This window comes from Eleutherodactylus coqui, chromosome 12 (assembly GCF_035609145.1).
Source record: "Eleutherodactylus coqui strain aEleCoq1 chromosome 12, aEleCoq1.hap1, whole genome shotgun sequence".
Lineage (NCBI taxonomy): Eukaryota > Metazoa > Chordata > Amphibia > Anura > Eleutherodactylidae > Eleutherodactylus > Eleutherodactylus coqui.
The window spans coordinates 43727839-43741409 of NC_089848.1; the positions used below are offsets into that span (position 1 = coordinate 43727839).

Consider the following 13571-nt stretch of genomic DNA (forward strand, 5'->3'; position numbering starts at 1 on the left):
ATACTTACCTACAGGGGGTCCCCCTTCCTGTGTTGGCGCCGGCCCCGTCTCCCTGGCGCCGGCCCCGTCTCCCTGGCGCCGGCCCCGTCTCCCTGGCGCCGGCCCCGTCTCCCTGGCGCCGGCCCCGTCTCCCTGGCGCCGGCCCCGTCTCCCTGGCGCCGGCCCCGTCTCCCTGGCGCCGGCCCCGTCTCCCTGGCGCCGGCCCCGTCTCCCTGGCGCCGGCCCCGTCTCCCTGGCGCCGGCCCCGTCTCCCTGGCGCCGGCCCCGTCTCCCTGGCGCCGGCCCCGTCTCCCTGGCGCCGGCCCCGTCTCCCTGGCGCCGGCCCCGTCTCCCTGGCGCCGGCCCCGTCTCCCTGGCGCCGGCCCCGTCTCCCTGGCGCCGGCCCCGTCTCCCTGGCGCCGGCCCCGTCTCCCTGGCGCCGGCCCCGTCTCCCTGGCGCCGGCCCCGTCTCCCTGGCGCCGGCCCCGTCTCCCTGGCGCCGGCCCCGTCTCCCTGGCGCCGGCCCCGTCTCCCTGGCGCCGGCCCCGTCTCCCTGGCGCCGGCCCCGTCTCCCTGGCGCCGGCCCCGTCTCCCTGGCGCCGGCCCCGTCTCCCTGGCGCCGGCCCCGTCTCCCTGGCGCCGGCCGAATCCTTCTCCTTGATTAGTCGCGCTTGCGCAGTCTGCCTCTGTCCCGTTGAATGGGGCCGCTCCAGCGTGCTCGCGCCACACAGGTCTTCTGTGCATGCTCAGACCAGCTGTGCGGCGCGAGCACGCCAGAGTGGCCCCTTTAACGGGACAGAAGAGGAACACTGCGCAAGCGCGTCTAATCCAGGCAGAAGAAGGCTTCGGTCGGCGCCATGGAGACGGAGATGCCAACACCTGGGGGGGGGTTAAGTATATAACTTCTGTATGGCCAATATTGCACGATGTACATTACAAAGTGCATTAATATGGCCATACAGAAGTGCTTAACCCCACTTGCTTTCGCGGGACAACCCCTTTAAGTTGAAGGACTGATCGTCTTTAAAAGCTTAGGCTGTTTGATGGGTTCTGCATCTGGGGGTGATCGTCTTCAACATCCCCTTACAGCACAGGAGGGGGAGATCTTACAAAAGCAGATAAGGGGCTTCCATTATGCTAGAACTGATTATTTGTGTTTAGTCCAGCTCAGACGTCCTGGAGGGGGCAGCACTGCTGTGCGCCGTGGACTTCAGCAGAGTCTGTCTTTTTTAGGTGGATTGCTGCAGGAAGCAGATGGCTCCATACATTGCGCAGTGGCCCAGGTTGTCAGGCTTCATGTCCACTTGAAAAATACAATCCGCGCAGAATCTGCCGCGGATTTCCGCGGCGGATTTGCTTTAAATGTTTTTGTTTTTTTTTTGCATGCAGATATCTGCTCACATTGCTATCAATGTGATAGCAATGTTGCCGATCCGCGCAGCAGAATGGAGCATGCCGCGTTTTTCCTCGTGCTCGTAAAAAACGCAATTCTTTAAAAATGCCATCCGCGGCTGCAAAAATCAATTTAATGGACCCGCGGATGGCAATGATTCCCTATGGGCAAAATCCGCTGCAGAGGCCTTACTGCAAGCTGAATTCTGTTGAAGTGAATGGGTACCAATATGGGCGATGGCAAAATGTTTGGAGGGGTCTGCTAACGACTGCTAAAAGTGGGGCAAGCCCATTTAATGCTGAAAATCAACTGTTTGGGTTTTGTTGCATCAGAGAATTCAATGGACTTTTGAACACATGTGGCTATGGGAAATTGTATTACAAAAATTACATGCATTTTGGGTGGCGTCACCCCCTCGAAAACAGCCTTAAATATATTGCTAATTTGGACTATGGCTCTTAATCAGTGGAGTCTTTCTGACCGTGTAGGATTCCAGATTGTCCTGCAAGAAGTAGCTCTTTTGCTTGTAAGTATATGGAGACATATATAATAATGTCTCTTATTACATACAGCTCTAGATATTTCTGTGAGGATGCTAATGTCCCTGAACAACATTCCCAAGTATATGTGCTAATTGTCATGACTGATGAGTTGCCCATGAATGCCACGTTTGAGCAGAGCCCGGACTAGAAGAGCATCTATCAGGGGAGAACAGATATGCATTGATATCAGTAGAAGCTATCCCTTTGTCTGCCGGCCTGAGGGGCTTGGTACTGACCGTACCTTCCTTTCTGATGGCCGGAGGCATCAAAGTGGCTCCATTCTTATACTTTTATTAACCGAAATACAAGTGATCCTTTTTATATTTTATGTAGGTGCCGTCTCTTCAAAGAGGAGCTGTCGGCTCTCCTGACATGTTGTAGGCGATGCGCTTCCCCTGAACTAGTTCTAGAGCATCTCTTCTCTTCTCTTATAACTCTGCTTCGTACCGTTCCTCTGTTACTCTTCCTGAAGAAACGGACAGCTGGGTGTAAACCTTCTCCTTGTAAAAGTATGTGGCCCTGGACAACTGGCAGCACAGATTGGACAGTGCTAGACTATTTAGGGACCCCCCCCCCCCAGCTACCCCGAACTGGTAACACCCAATTTGTCGAATTATAGATCAATTTCACTGAGGAATAACTGAGTATCGGCACAGTGTAGGAAAGATGCGCCAAAATTGTTTACTAAAAATATAAATATTTACTGAAATGGATATCCCAGCAAGGCCCATGTAAAGGGAACCTGTCACCTCTCTCAATGAGGTTATGATGCCGTTGAGGGAAGTAAAAGGGGTTATATCTGCGCAGATTACAATCTTATAGCATATGAAGACTAATTCTTAGACTATGAATCCTAACTTGCTGACTGTTTCCCTTGCAGATGTGCTTGTCGGCAGTGAAGATGCATTCCTTGCTCGCCTCAGATATTCTGTTATGAGAAGAACATCGTAATCCATTCTAAGAGTTCTGTTCGTCGGAGCATCATGGCGGGTTTCAAGAGAGGATATGATGGGAAGATCGCAGGACTTTACGACCTGGATAAGACCTTGGGGAGAGGACACTTCGCGGTTGTCAAGCTCGCCCGCCATGTCTTCACTGGTGAAAAAGTAGCCGTGAAAGTCATTGACAAGACCAAATTAGATTCTTTAGCTACTGGGCATCTTTTCCAAGAAGTCAGATGTATGAAGCTGGTGCAACATCCCAACATAGTCCGCCTATACGAAGTGATCGACACGCAGACCAAATTATATCTCATTTTGGAACTCGGAGATGGAGGCGATATGTACGATTACATAATGAAGCACGAGGAAGGTCTCAGCGAGGATTTGGCCAAGAAATACTTTGCTCAGATCGTTCATGCAATATCTTACTGCCATAAGTTGCACGTGGTGCATAGGGACCTCAAACCCGAGAACGTGGTGTTCTTTGAAAAACAAGGACTCGTGAAACTGACGGATTTCGGCTTTAGCAACAAGTTCCAGCCTGGGAAAAAGCTGACGACAAGCTGCGGCTCGCTGGCTTATTCCGCTCCTGAGATCTTGCTGGGGGATGAATATGACGCTCCTGCAGTAGGTACGTGGTGTTCCTTAAAAGTGTTCCTTAATTCCTGTTTCATAGTAGTCATACAAATATTTCAAAAATGTTCCCGAAGTTAAGGGTCTTGTACGGTCAATCCTTTTTCACGCTTGCGAAATCAAGAAGAAAACATGTCCTAGTAATTCTTAAAGGGGTTGCCTAGGAGGTTTTCTATCAGGATCCCCACTGATTGCCGGGACCGCTGTCGGTGCCGCTGGAAGTAGCTAGAGCGGTTTATTTTTCAGGGACCCAGTTTTGGTACTGCAGGTAGAGCTCTTATTTAATGCGGGCTGTGCCTGCAGTACCAAACGGGGCCCCTGCAATACAGACGGCGCTGTCTGCGCTGACAGCGGGCCCTGGGACCAGGTGATTGGAGGGGCTCTTGAGTGGTGAACCCCTGTCAATCAACTATTGATTACCTATCCTTAGGATAGGTCATCAGTAGTAAATACCGGACAACCCCTTTAAAGAAATGGTTAAATTGGAACCTCTTATGGGCTTGTTTAAATGGTTGCAAATGGTGTAGAATAAAGACAAAATGCCACTGACCTTGTTTCCCCTGGTGGTCCAGCACTGGTGCTCCAACAGTCCTAGTTCACAAGTGGCCAAAGTGCGTGTGCCGCAGTCAGTTGATGGCTGTCACATGCTACAATACTGGCATTGTGGTTCCCGCAGCTGAGCGTAGATGCCAGTAGTGCGGCATGGGGCTGCATCGGTCACATACTAAGCACTTGTAAACGACTGGTGGTCTGCTGTACTCCGGGGGGCTCTCACTACTTGGATTTTTTTATTTCTATCCTCTTTGGCACTGTTTTTGACTTTTTAAAAGCGTTGTGTAACCGCATCCATTCTAGAACTCGCATGCCTTTAAAGAAGGGGTGGTCTCACCTAAGACAATTATGTTTAGGTTTTTTTATTGGTACCACTTTGATGTTCGTGGGATTTTTGGATTGCTTTTTATTGTGGTTTTTAGGAGGGAAATAAAAGAAATGGCAGAAATTCTGGCGTTTTTAAAAAATGTTTTACAAAGTTCAGAGTACGATAAAAAACAAAGTCTTTTCATTGCCTGGATCATTATGTACACAATAATAACTACTATGTGTTGCTTTTTTACACTTTCTCTGGTATCTTATACATTTAAAAAGGGATTTTGGTGCGGAAAAATGCATATTTGTATTAAACGGGTTTTTTTTCTTTACGTTAAGCCTTACTGAGCTTAGTTTCAGCACCTGAGTGGGACTTAAATATGGGATATTTTGATTGTTGGGCTAGTATACCGCATTGCTTATGTAGTGAATTCTAGTAGGCCTATGACAGAAACCATTGCAGGTTGCTGATAGGTGACATAACGATCCCTCTGTCATCTACTTACATGCTGCAGTTGCTATTGATTGTGGCATGTAAGGGGTTAAACCACTGGGATCTGAGGTTTCTCCGTATCTGCCGGTTAGAACAGGAGCCTGGCTGTCAGTGGTCGACTGAGCCACTGCCTTAAGATGTACGTGCAGATTCCTCAGGAAGAGGACTGTTGTACTTCTTGAAACGCTTTGGGGTACCTTTATCACTCTTGGTACTCTCTGCCACCGTTTGCACCAACTGCACATGGGGCGCTGCCACCCCAGGTACCCCACACATGGGGTATTTTCATGTCTCTTTGATAATTTAGCTGCCTTCTCCTCTTTCTTTTAAACTGACCCGACTTGCTATTTCACAGCGCTGCCTTGTCCGTCATCCCAGACATAATCAGCACTGGAGGGGTGAGTGCTGTGAAGTCTGTCAGCATAGTTGGGCTTATCTCATTTCTCCTGTTTATTAAGCCCTGAAGGAAGCGGCTTACACTTATGGATGGAGGCGGCACTTGTAGATGCTAGTTAGGTGATTTATCCTTGGGTCTGCGCACACTTGGAGGACCTTCTTATTTGGAACTATAGTGCTCCTACGCAGCAGCTTTATTTGGGTTTTGCTACTCGGGTGCTTTCTGCTTCATTGTATCAGTCCGGATAAATATATATCCATTCTAAGAACAATGGAAGGTAATAACGGGACAGATGAGATGGTCCCATGATCCTTTTCTGCTGTCCATCTTATACGGCCTCACCCTGCTCTCCCATCTCCTGGCAGGGAAGAGCAGTATGAAGCTGCATCTCTCAGGATACACGGGGGTTTCTGCAGTGCCGGATTCGCGCGGCTGTGTAGTGTACGGAGTATGACCCTGTACGCACATGGGCGGTTGTGCACAGTACGGCTTTTTTTTTTTTTTGCTTGTATTTCTGTGCTATTGCTTAAATGTAATTGCGTATGGGCTGCGGGTATATCTATGACCTTAGAGCACTATGGGATCTGTTATGGATAAAATAGAACACGTTGCCTTCTAGTAATTGGATTACGCGATTCCAACCTGCTAATGTGAGGGGAATTGCGTAATCCAATGCATTTGATTGAACAGCGTATTACTACGGATCAAGCGATTGTGGAATCAACAATTCAAATCCAGTTGTGAGACCGGCCTAAGTGGTGATGGTTGTAGGTCAGTGATCAATCGCTGCTACCCTCCAGGTGCTTTTAGATGAAACCATCAGAGTTCAGAAACGCGAGCCAACGGCCAAACGAAGAAGATGATCGTTCGCTTTTCATTTGTCCCTTTTATTCAGCATAAAATCCATTGTCGGCTCGTTCACCTATCATTCAGTTTAAACGGCGCTCATTATGTCCCTTACACAGTGAATGTGATAGTCTGAACGATTCTCGTTTGAACGAGCCAGCGACGTATATGCCGGTATAAACAAAGTGCATGAGCGCGAACGAGCTAGCGATGTCACTCATTCAAAACGATAATTGGCTCGTCTAAGGCCGGGCTTACAATGACTGATTCCAATTGCGGCATTGGCGACCGTGCGGAGGATCCGCAGGCATTGAAAAGCATGCACTTTCGCCTTTTCGTTCACACTCGTGGATATGCATTGCATATTCCGTAGGCAGAAGAAAAATCACAGCATGCTCTATGTTGCTGCAGACTGCCGCCATTGAAGGCCGCACGACCCACATTGTGTATGGGCCGCGGGTACCCACATCATCGCTTGGCGATCACGCAGGTAATGCAAACGCATTAAAAAAAACTAAACTGTACTGCACATGACGGACGGCATGGTCATACACAAGAGGGAAAATTCAGGTCCACAGACCAACTATATAGGCTGTATAATGGTCTATGCTCTACTATATAGGTGAAGTGCTGCTTTGTTCCCGGCTGCTCCGTATGTGATAACCGGAAAGTTCCAGCGTGTTGAGCAACGTCTCCGGGACCAACAATGATTCTATACAGTTATGTAACTGTATCTTAATTATTAACCCAGCTGTCATTAAACAAGTCTGTCCTGAAAGTTGGCATCTTTTGGTTGTTCTCTAAGATGTGACGGCCGATATTACATAACAGAAACTTTCCAGCCGTGAGGCTGCTGACACCCCGGGTGTCGGAACGGGCTGAGGGAACCGGGTCTATTGTCATAAATGTCCACGCCACACATTTCGACTTTTGAAATTAAAACCATGTAGTGGTTTGGTCTCTAGGGGAGCACTTACTATTTCACAGTCTCTTCGCAATAATGGGATTTAGTATTCTACAAAAATGGATGTTTCCATGTCCATCCTGTCGTGCACAGTTTCTCGTACACATCTGTCTCTTGTCAAATTGTCCAATCGTGCTTTATTCTTTCACTTAGAGGGGAAATCAACCCAAAATTGACTTTCTGGTATGTCCTATGTATATCTTATAAAGGGGCTGTGGTGCTCCTGGATGTCCTAGAATGTTAGAGTTGGAAGGGACCTCCAGGGTCATCTGGTCCAACCCCCTACTCAATGCAGGATCACTAAATCATCCCAGACAGATGTCTGTCCAGCCTCTGTTTGAACACTTCCATTGAAGGAGAACTCACCACCTCCTGTGGTAACCTGTTCCACTCATTGATCACCCTCACTGTCTAATATCTAATCTGTGTCTCCTCCCATTCAGTTTCATCCCATTGCTTCTAGTCTTTCCTTGTGCAAATGAGAATAGGGATCCCCGCCGATCAGCTGATCATCCCACCCAGTGGTCCAAAATGTAGTCATTGGTGGTCAGGGATGGAAGTGAAATAGACTGCTTGAATCCCGTTGAAATCTAACTTACGTTTTCCATCCAGAGTTATCGGATGAGTTTTTATAACTTGTTCACTCTTGCTCTATTCCACTACAGTGTGTGTATATCCGATGGACAGCATCGCCCTGCCAGCCTTTGTATCTGGCAGTTTTCACCCAAGGGTCTAGCATTGGGTGGCATACAGGCACCTTGGCATTGTGTTAAGCTGAACACTAGTGCCATTATAAATTTTCGCATACAAGACCACCTTCAAGTTGTCTGTCTTGGTTCTTTTCAGCTGTTTGCTCTCTTCTGTCTTCGCATCGCCTGTGTTGTCAGCCAACTTGTAGATAATACAGCAATCAAGCGAATGTAAACTCTGGTGAAGACCGTCTAATGAACATTTTGTTGGGTTTATGGTATAAACATTGTATTTACTCCTTTATTTCTTGCATGGCTTATTAGCTCTCCCCAGAATATAATTGCTTTCTTGGCGGTACTTGCAGCATGTTCAGCTGCTGGAGCGGAGCCTGGAGACGAGCGCCGCACACGAATGTCGCTGTCTGCATGGCTTTCCATCGCCGACTCCTGATGTGCTAGGGGTGACATCACCGGTTGCCGTGGCGACCGCTGCTGCGTACACTTCATTAGCAGAGATCACTTCAAATAATAACGAAGCAATGTTTTTTGTTTTTGTCCTTTTTAAAGCGCGTCGCCATGAGCATAAAATGATCCAGTATTGACTATTGAGTTCTTTCTTGCCAATTTTGTGACTTTCTGTTTAGACAAGGTTTGAGAAATTGCAACAAAGTTCTACAACTTAACACAACCCCAAATCGCCATCCATATCCGCGTTCACACTCCACTTTACCTTTCAGATATAAATGCTGATTAGACGCCATACGCCGTTATCGGGACCTTACACCTGACCAGAGATAAACCTAGGAAATCTCTCAGGAGAGCGGACTCAGAATTGGGATGTGTAATATGCAGTGATCGCATGTCTACTAGAAGGGATTGGAAGTATGTTAGTCATTCCTGCTGGTAGAGCTGATATTGCTGCTGTATATTAGGAATTCCTACACCGACATAGAAGGGGGGTTCTTTACTGTAAGAGCAGTGAGACTAGGGAACTCTCTGCCTGAGGATGTGGTGATGGTTAATTCAATGAGGGTACAAGAGGAGCCTGAAGTGATACAATATTATATGTTCTAGGGTTGTTGATCCAGGAATTATTACGATTGCCAGATTGGAGTTGAGAAGGAGTGTCTACACCCCCCCCCCCCCCCTCCCTAAATGGGGAAAATTGGCTTCTACCTCATTGTTTTCTTTTGCCTTCCTCTGGATCAACATTGGGGAGTAGTAAGCTGAAATGGATGGACATATGTCTTTTTGGCCTTACATACTATGTTATTAATCTTACCTTCGGTATTAGGACTGATTTGGCAGAAGCCAGAATTGGCGTCTCTCCGGTAACTAGACTGGGTACCTATTATAATTCTCTTCCCTTTCCTCTCAGTCTTTATCTAAATTGCATTTTCTACATTCTGAGAGCAGATGTGAAGCATCGCCTGCTATATTTAGAAGGGGAACATTAGAACCCATCATTGAAGAAGCCGTACTTATAAAGCTTTCCATCTAGATACCGATTCATTAATTTTAGATTAATCTTTTTGTTCTTGCTTTTTTTAAAAAGGCTTCATGAAACTATTTATACCTGCAGGAAAAGGTCTGCCGACTAATTTCTATGATTGATAGAAGCATCAGTCTGGAAGTCTCCACAAATTATATGCTGTCATCTACAAGATGTGCGGAAATAGTCGGCTGAATGACCTGAAACGGCCACTCACAGTCCACTGCCTGCCCGGCTCGGCCTTAGATCCTCCCTCACTTGTTACCGCTCCTCTTCAGTTTCCCCTATTGAACTTTTGATGTTTCAAGACTTCAGAAGGAACTTGTTCAATGTTCTTATCTTTGTTTTCACAATCAGTTTGTTCTCTCCGCTGTACTCTCAGCAGTTAAGGAATGTAAAAGAACAATAAACAGAGTTGCAGCTTTATAGTACAAGTTCCCTAAATTAATGGGTACACTCCTCAGATTATAGCTTTCTGATGAGAAGCCGAGCCTACCGTAAGGTTGCAGTAAGGGTACCATTTTTTTTTCCCGCCCCCTGAGCCAATAGTTTGCACATGCCAGCATTTTTCCTGACTGTTTAAAGGCTATAGAAACCTTTTATTGTGTGTATATAAAAAAAAAAAAAAAAAAATCAATACACACATTTCTTACTAAGCTCCTGCAGGGAAAAATGATACACAAATATCTTTTTGCACTGAGCTTTCCTTCTCATGCATTTAGAAAGCCTCATACTTTGGTTTGCAGCTTCTCCTACATTCAAGTTTCTGGGGGCATTCCAGGCACTGATCAACTGGTCTCTTTAATATGTGCAAAAGCTCCGCTTCCCCTCCCTCCCCTCTTCCTTCATAGGCCACAACCACTCAATACTGCAAAGCTTATCTCCTACTCTTAGTAGCTGCTGTTTCTCTTCCGCCCTCACTGCTCTGCAAGGTGTACATAGCCTTTACGTCTTCTAGAAATATGTCCGTGTTTCTCATAGTTGGCTACATGGAAGACTCAACAAATGAAAATGGTAATATTGGATGTGTTATGGAGGCAAGGTGATTGATGTATGAAGTGACGTCGTCCGTCACCCCCCCCTTTCCCCCCCAGACAGTCAAATGGTACGTATAACCCTCTTCAGCAGACCCCAAAATGGCTACAGACCACTTTAGACCCCCATAATAATGTGACTGCGGAGGAGGATGATATGGCAGGCAAGACAGATGTAGTGCGGGAGTAGAGCAACCTGTCTGTGTCCTACTTACCAGTAACAAAACATGGACCCCACGCCACAGTTTCGTTTTTCCCATCTCTGAGCGCTCTGGCGATGGTGTTGGACACCTCGTTTTCGCCCTCTGCTCAGTTTTGCACCCATTTCTGCACAAAGCGTTCCGCTTTGACATCACTAGCGGCCATTATTGTGCACGAGTCGTCTCCCATTTATCTCTGTGACTCTACCCTATGTCTTGCCTTGTAGACCTCTGGAGCCGAAGCCTGGATGCCATCAGCAAGTCTAGAATACAGTTTGCCAGAGATGAGCCGGGCAAACGGTTCTGTCCGCCGCTGTACATGTGCTTCTGCTTCTGGATCATTCTATGCGATGGCCAGTCATTGGAAATGTGCAATGTAATTCCCTCCTTAATGGGAATGATGTGCGGCACACTGTGCACACAAATTGCTCTGTGCCCCGTGGCTTTCTCTCCCGCTGGATAGGCTGGCTTTTTTTTTTTTTTTTTAAGTCCATTAACCCTGTCTGATCACATCCCTATTCACTGAATCAGATGTCGCTTATGTAGTGTCTGTGGTCTCCAATTACCTTCTGAGGACTATGATAAATGTACAGACTGACTTAGTTGCACATGATACAGTCACGTTCTAACATTTGTAATGTACCATGCATTCGGAAAGTCTTCACACCCTGTCACTTTTTTACATTATGTTATGGCCGTGTGCAAAATAAATAAAAGTTCACGTTTTCCCCATCATTCTGCGCCACGTACCACCCCATAATATAAAGTGAAAACTGAAGGTTTGTCAAAAAAAAACAAAACAAAAAACTTCTAACCCTTTGCATTGACAGGAGTATTTAGTCCCTATTGATATGATTCTTAAATGTAAGACGTTTGGGACAGCCAGGGCTCTTCCTAGAGCAGTCCGACTCCCAAACTGAGTATTCTGGGGAGAAGGGTTTTGGTAAGAGCGGCGACCAAGAACCCAATGGTCACTCTGCATGAACTCCAAAGATCTCGTGTGCAGATGGGAGAAACGTCCAGAAGGTCGACCATCACTACAGCCTCCACCAATCTGGGCTTAATGGCAGAGTGGCCAGGAAGAAGGCTCTCCTCAGTAAAAGGCACATAAAAGCCCACCAGGACTTTGCCAAAAAGCACCTAAAGCTTCTCGGAGTGAGAAACAAGATTCTCTGGTCTGAAGAAACAGAGATGGAGCTTTTTGGCCTCGATTCTAAGCGTTGTATCTGGAAGAAACCAGGCGCCGCTCATCACCTGCCCAACACCAACCCTACAGTGAAGCCTGGCGGTGGCAGCAACATCTTACTATGAGGTGTTTTTCAGCGGCTCGGACAGTCTGGTCATGGTGGATGGAAAGCTGAATGGAGCAAAGTACAGAGATCATCTTAATGAAAGCCTGATCCAGAGCGCAAAAGACCTCAGACTGGGCAGAAGGGTCACCTTCCAACAAGACAACCCTAAGCACCCAGCCAAGACCACTCGTGAATGTCCTTGAGTGGCCCGGACAGATCCCTGACGTGAACCCAATCTAGATTTCTGGAGAGACCTAAGAATGGTGTCCACAGACGGCCCCCATCCAACTTGACAGAGCCCAAGAGGATCTACAAAGAAGAATGGCAGAAAATCCCCAAATCAGGCGTGCCAATCTTTTGACATCCCCAAGTAGAATAGAGGCTGTGGTCACTGGCAGGTGCTTCAACCAAGTTATACTTATGTCATTAGATTACTTACGTCATTCAAAATGTGTGGGCATTTTTTAAAAATGAAGGTTAGAGATCTTAGCTTTTTCAGTTTTCACTTTTGTTATTGTTGGTGTTAAGTGCAGAATTATGGGGAAAACTTGAATATTTATTTGATCTTTTTTTTTTAATTTGCACAAGGCCATAACTTACCAAAATGTGCAAAAAAAAAAGGTCTGACTCCTTTCTGAATGCATTGTACATGTTACAGCGGATCAGCAGGTAAGGCTTTGTTCACATTTGGTAAGCAGCTGCCTGCAGACCCACCAGCACTAAATCCCAGACACAATCCCATAGGCCGCTTTGCTATTCTGACCCAGAACATGCCATGTGGCCTGATGGGTGACTGTTCCCGCTGCTCTAACTGCTCCTGCTTGTCAGTGGGGTCTGTCAGCCGCTAAGGGTCCACCCACAGATGGCATTCAGTTTTTCTGTTCTCATGACTGAACAGGAAAATTGAATGCTACAGCTAATATGTCAGCACCCCATAAAACTTCAGGTTGAGAGGTCTCCAGCATCCTTTAATTTTTTTTCAAGACAACCATATTTCACTAAAAAGCCACTCCCTGGTGAATTCTGTTTTATTTTTTTCATTCATTATGTAACTAGCTCCCAGAATATATAACTAACTTAGAAATGAATAAACAAGGTAGTACGATCTGAAACATCTAGAAGACCTTGTTGGTTAGGTCATGTAATCTTATTCTGACCACCTGAGCTTTACTGGGCTGTCAGTCCGTTTTTAAGTTAATAGAATCCCTGTCTGATGGACCCTACCGCACAAGCTCTTTAGAGGGGAGACACATACTCTCTTCAGTTACTGCAGATGATTGGCGCCTCTTGTGACAGTTATAATAGAGATGACAGTTTGTGCTCTTGACTGTACACTTATTGCCTGTAGCTTATTTAGATAAATACCGATTTATAATAGAACTGTCCTCCCAGCAGGCAGAGATGGTACAGTCTCTAGCTGCTCTTGTGATGATGTGCTGATGCATTATGGGATTGAGAGCACAGCATAGTGGAAGGAAAAAGCTGAAAAATCTCAGCATCAATAGGATTGCCTGATAACTATTAGACAAGACGCTGCACTGCATGAGTGACTGCAATATACAGAGGAGACCTCCCAGAGTGTGACAGCCAATCAGGAGTGGGGGGGGACGGGGATGGAGAGACCCTTTAAAATATCTCCCCTGGTTTGCAAAGCCGCAATAGTTAAGGGACTGCATTGAAATCCGTGTAAAACAGGAGGATCCTCTGGGACATGAAAGGAAGGGGATGAGACATCAGGCGCCGTGCGTTCTGTTACCCGCTGACTAAGCGATGACTGCATAGTTGGTAGAACTTTAAAAAGTTTCCTGG

General features: G+C 46.8%; 1 protein-coding gene across 1 annotated transcript in view; it reads left to right on the forward strand.

The window, feature by feature from the left end:
• The window catches only part of SNRK (SNF related kinase), a 58021-nt gene that overhangs the window by 26814 nt on the left and 17636 nt on the right, over window positions 1-13571 (forward strand). Inside the window, exon 2 of the mRNA XM_066584856.1 lies at window positions 2795-3486. Within this exon, the coding sequence (XP_066440953.1) occupies window positions 2898-3486 (589 nt within the window). The 5' untranslated portion in view covers window positions 2795-2897. The remainder of the gene's footprint in view (window positions 1-2794; window positions 3487-13571) is intronic.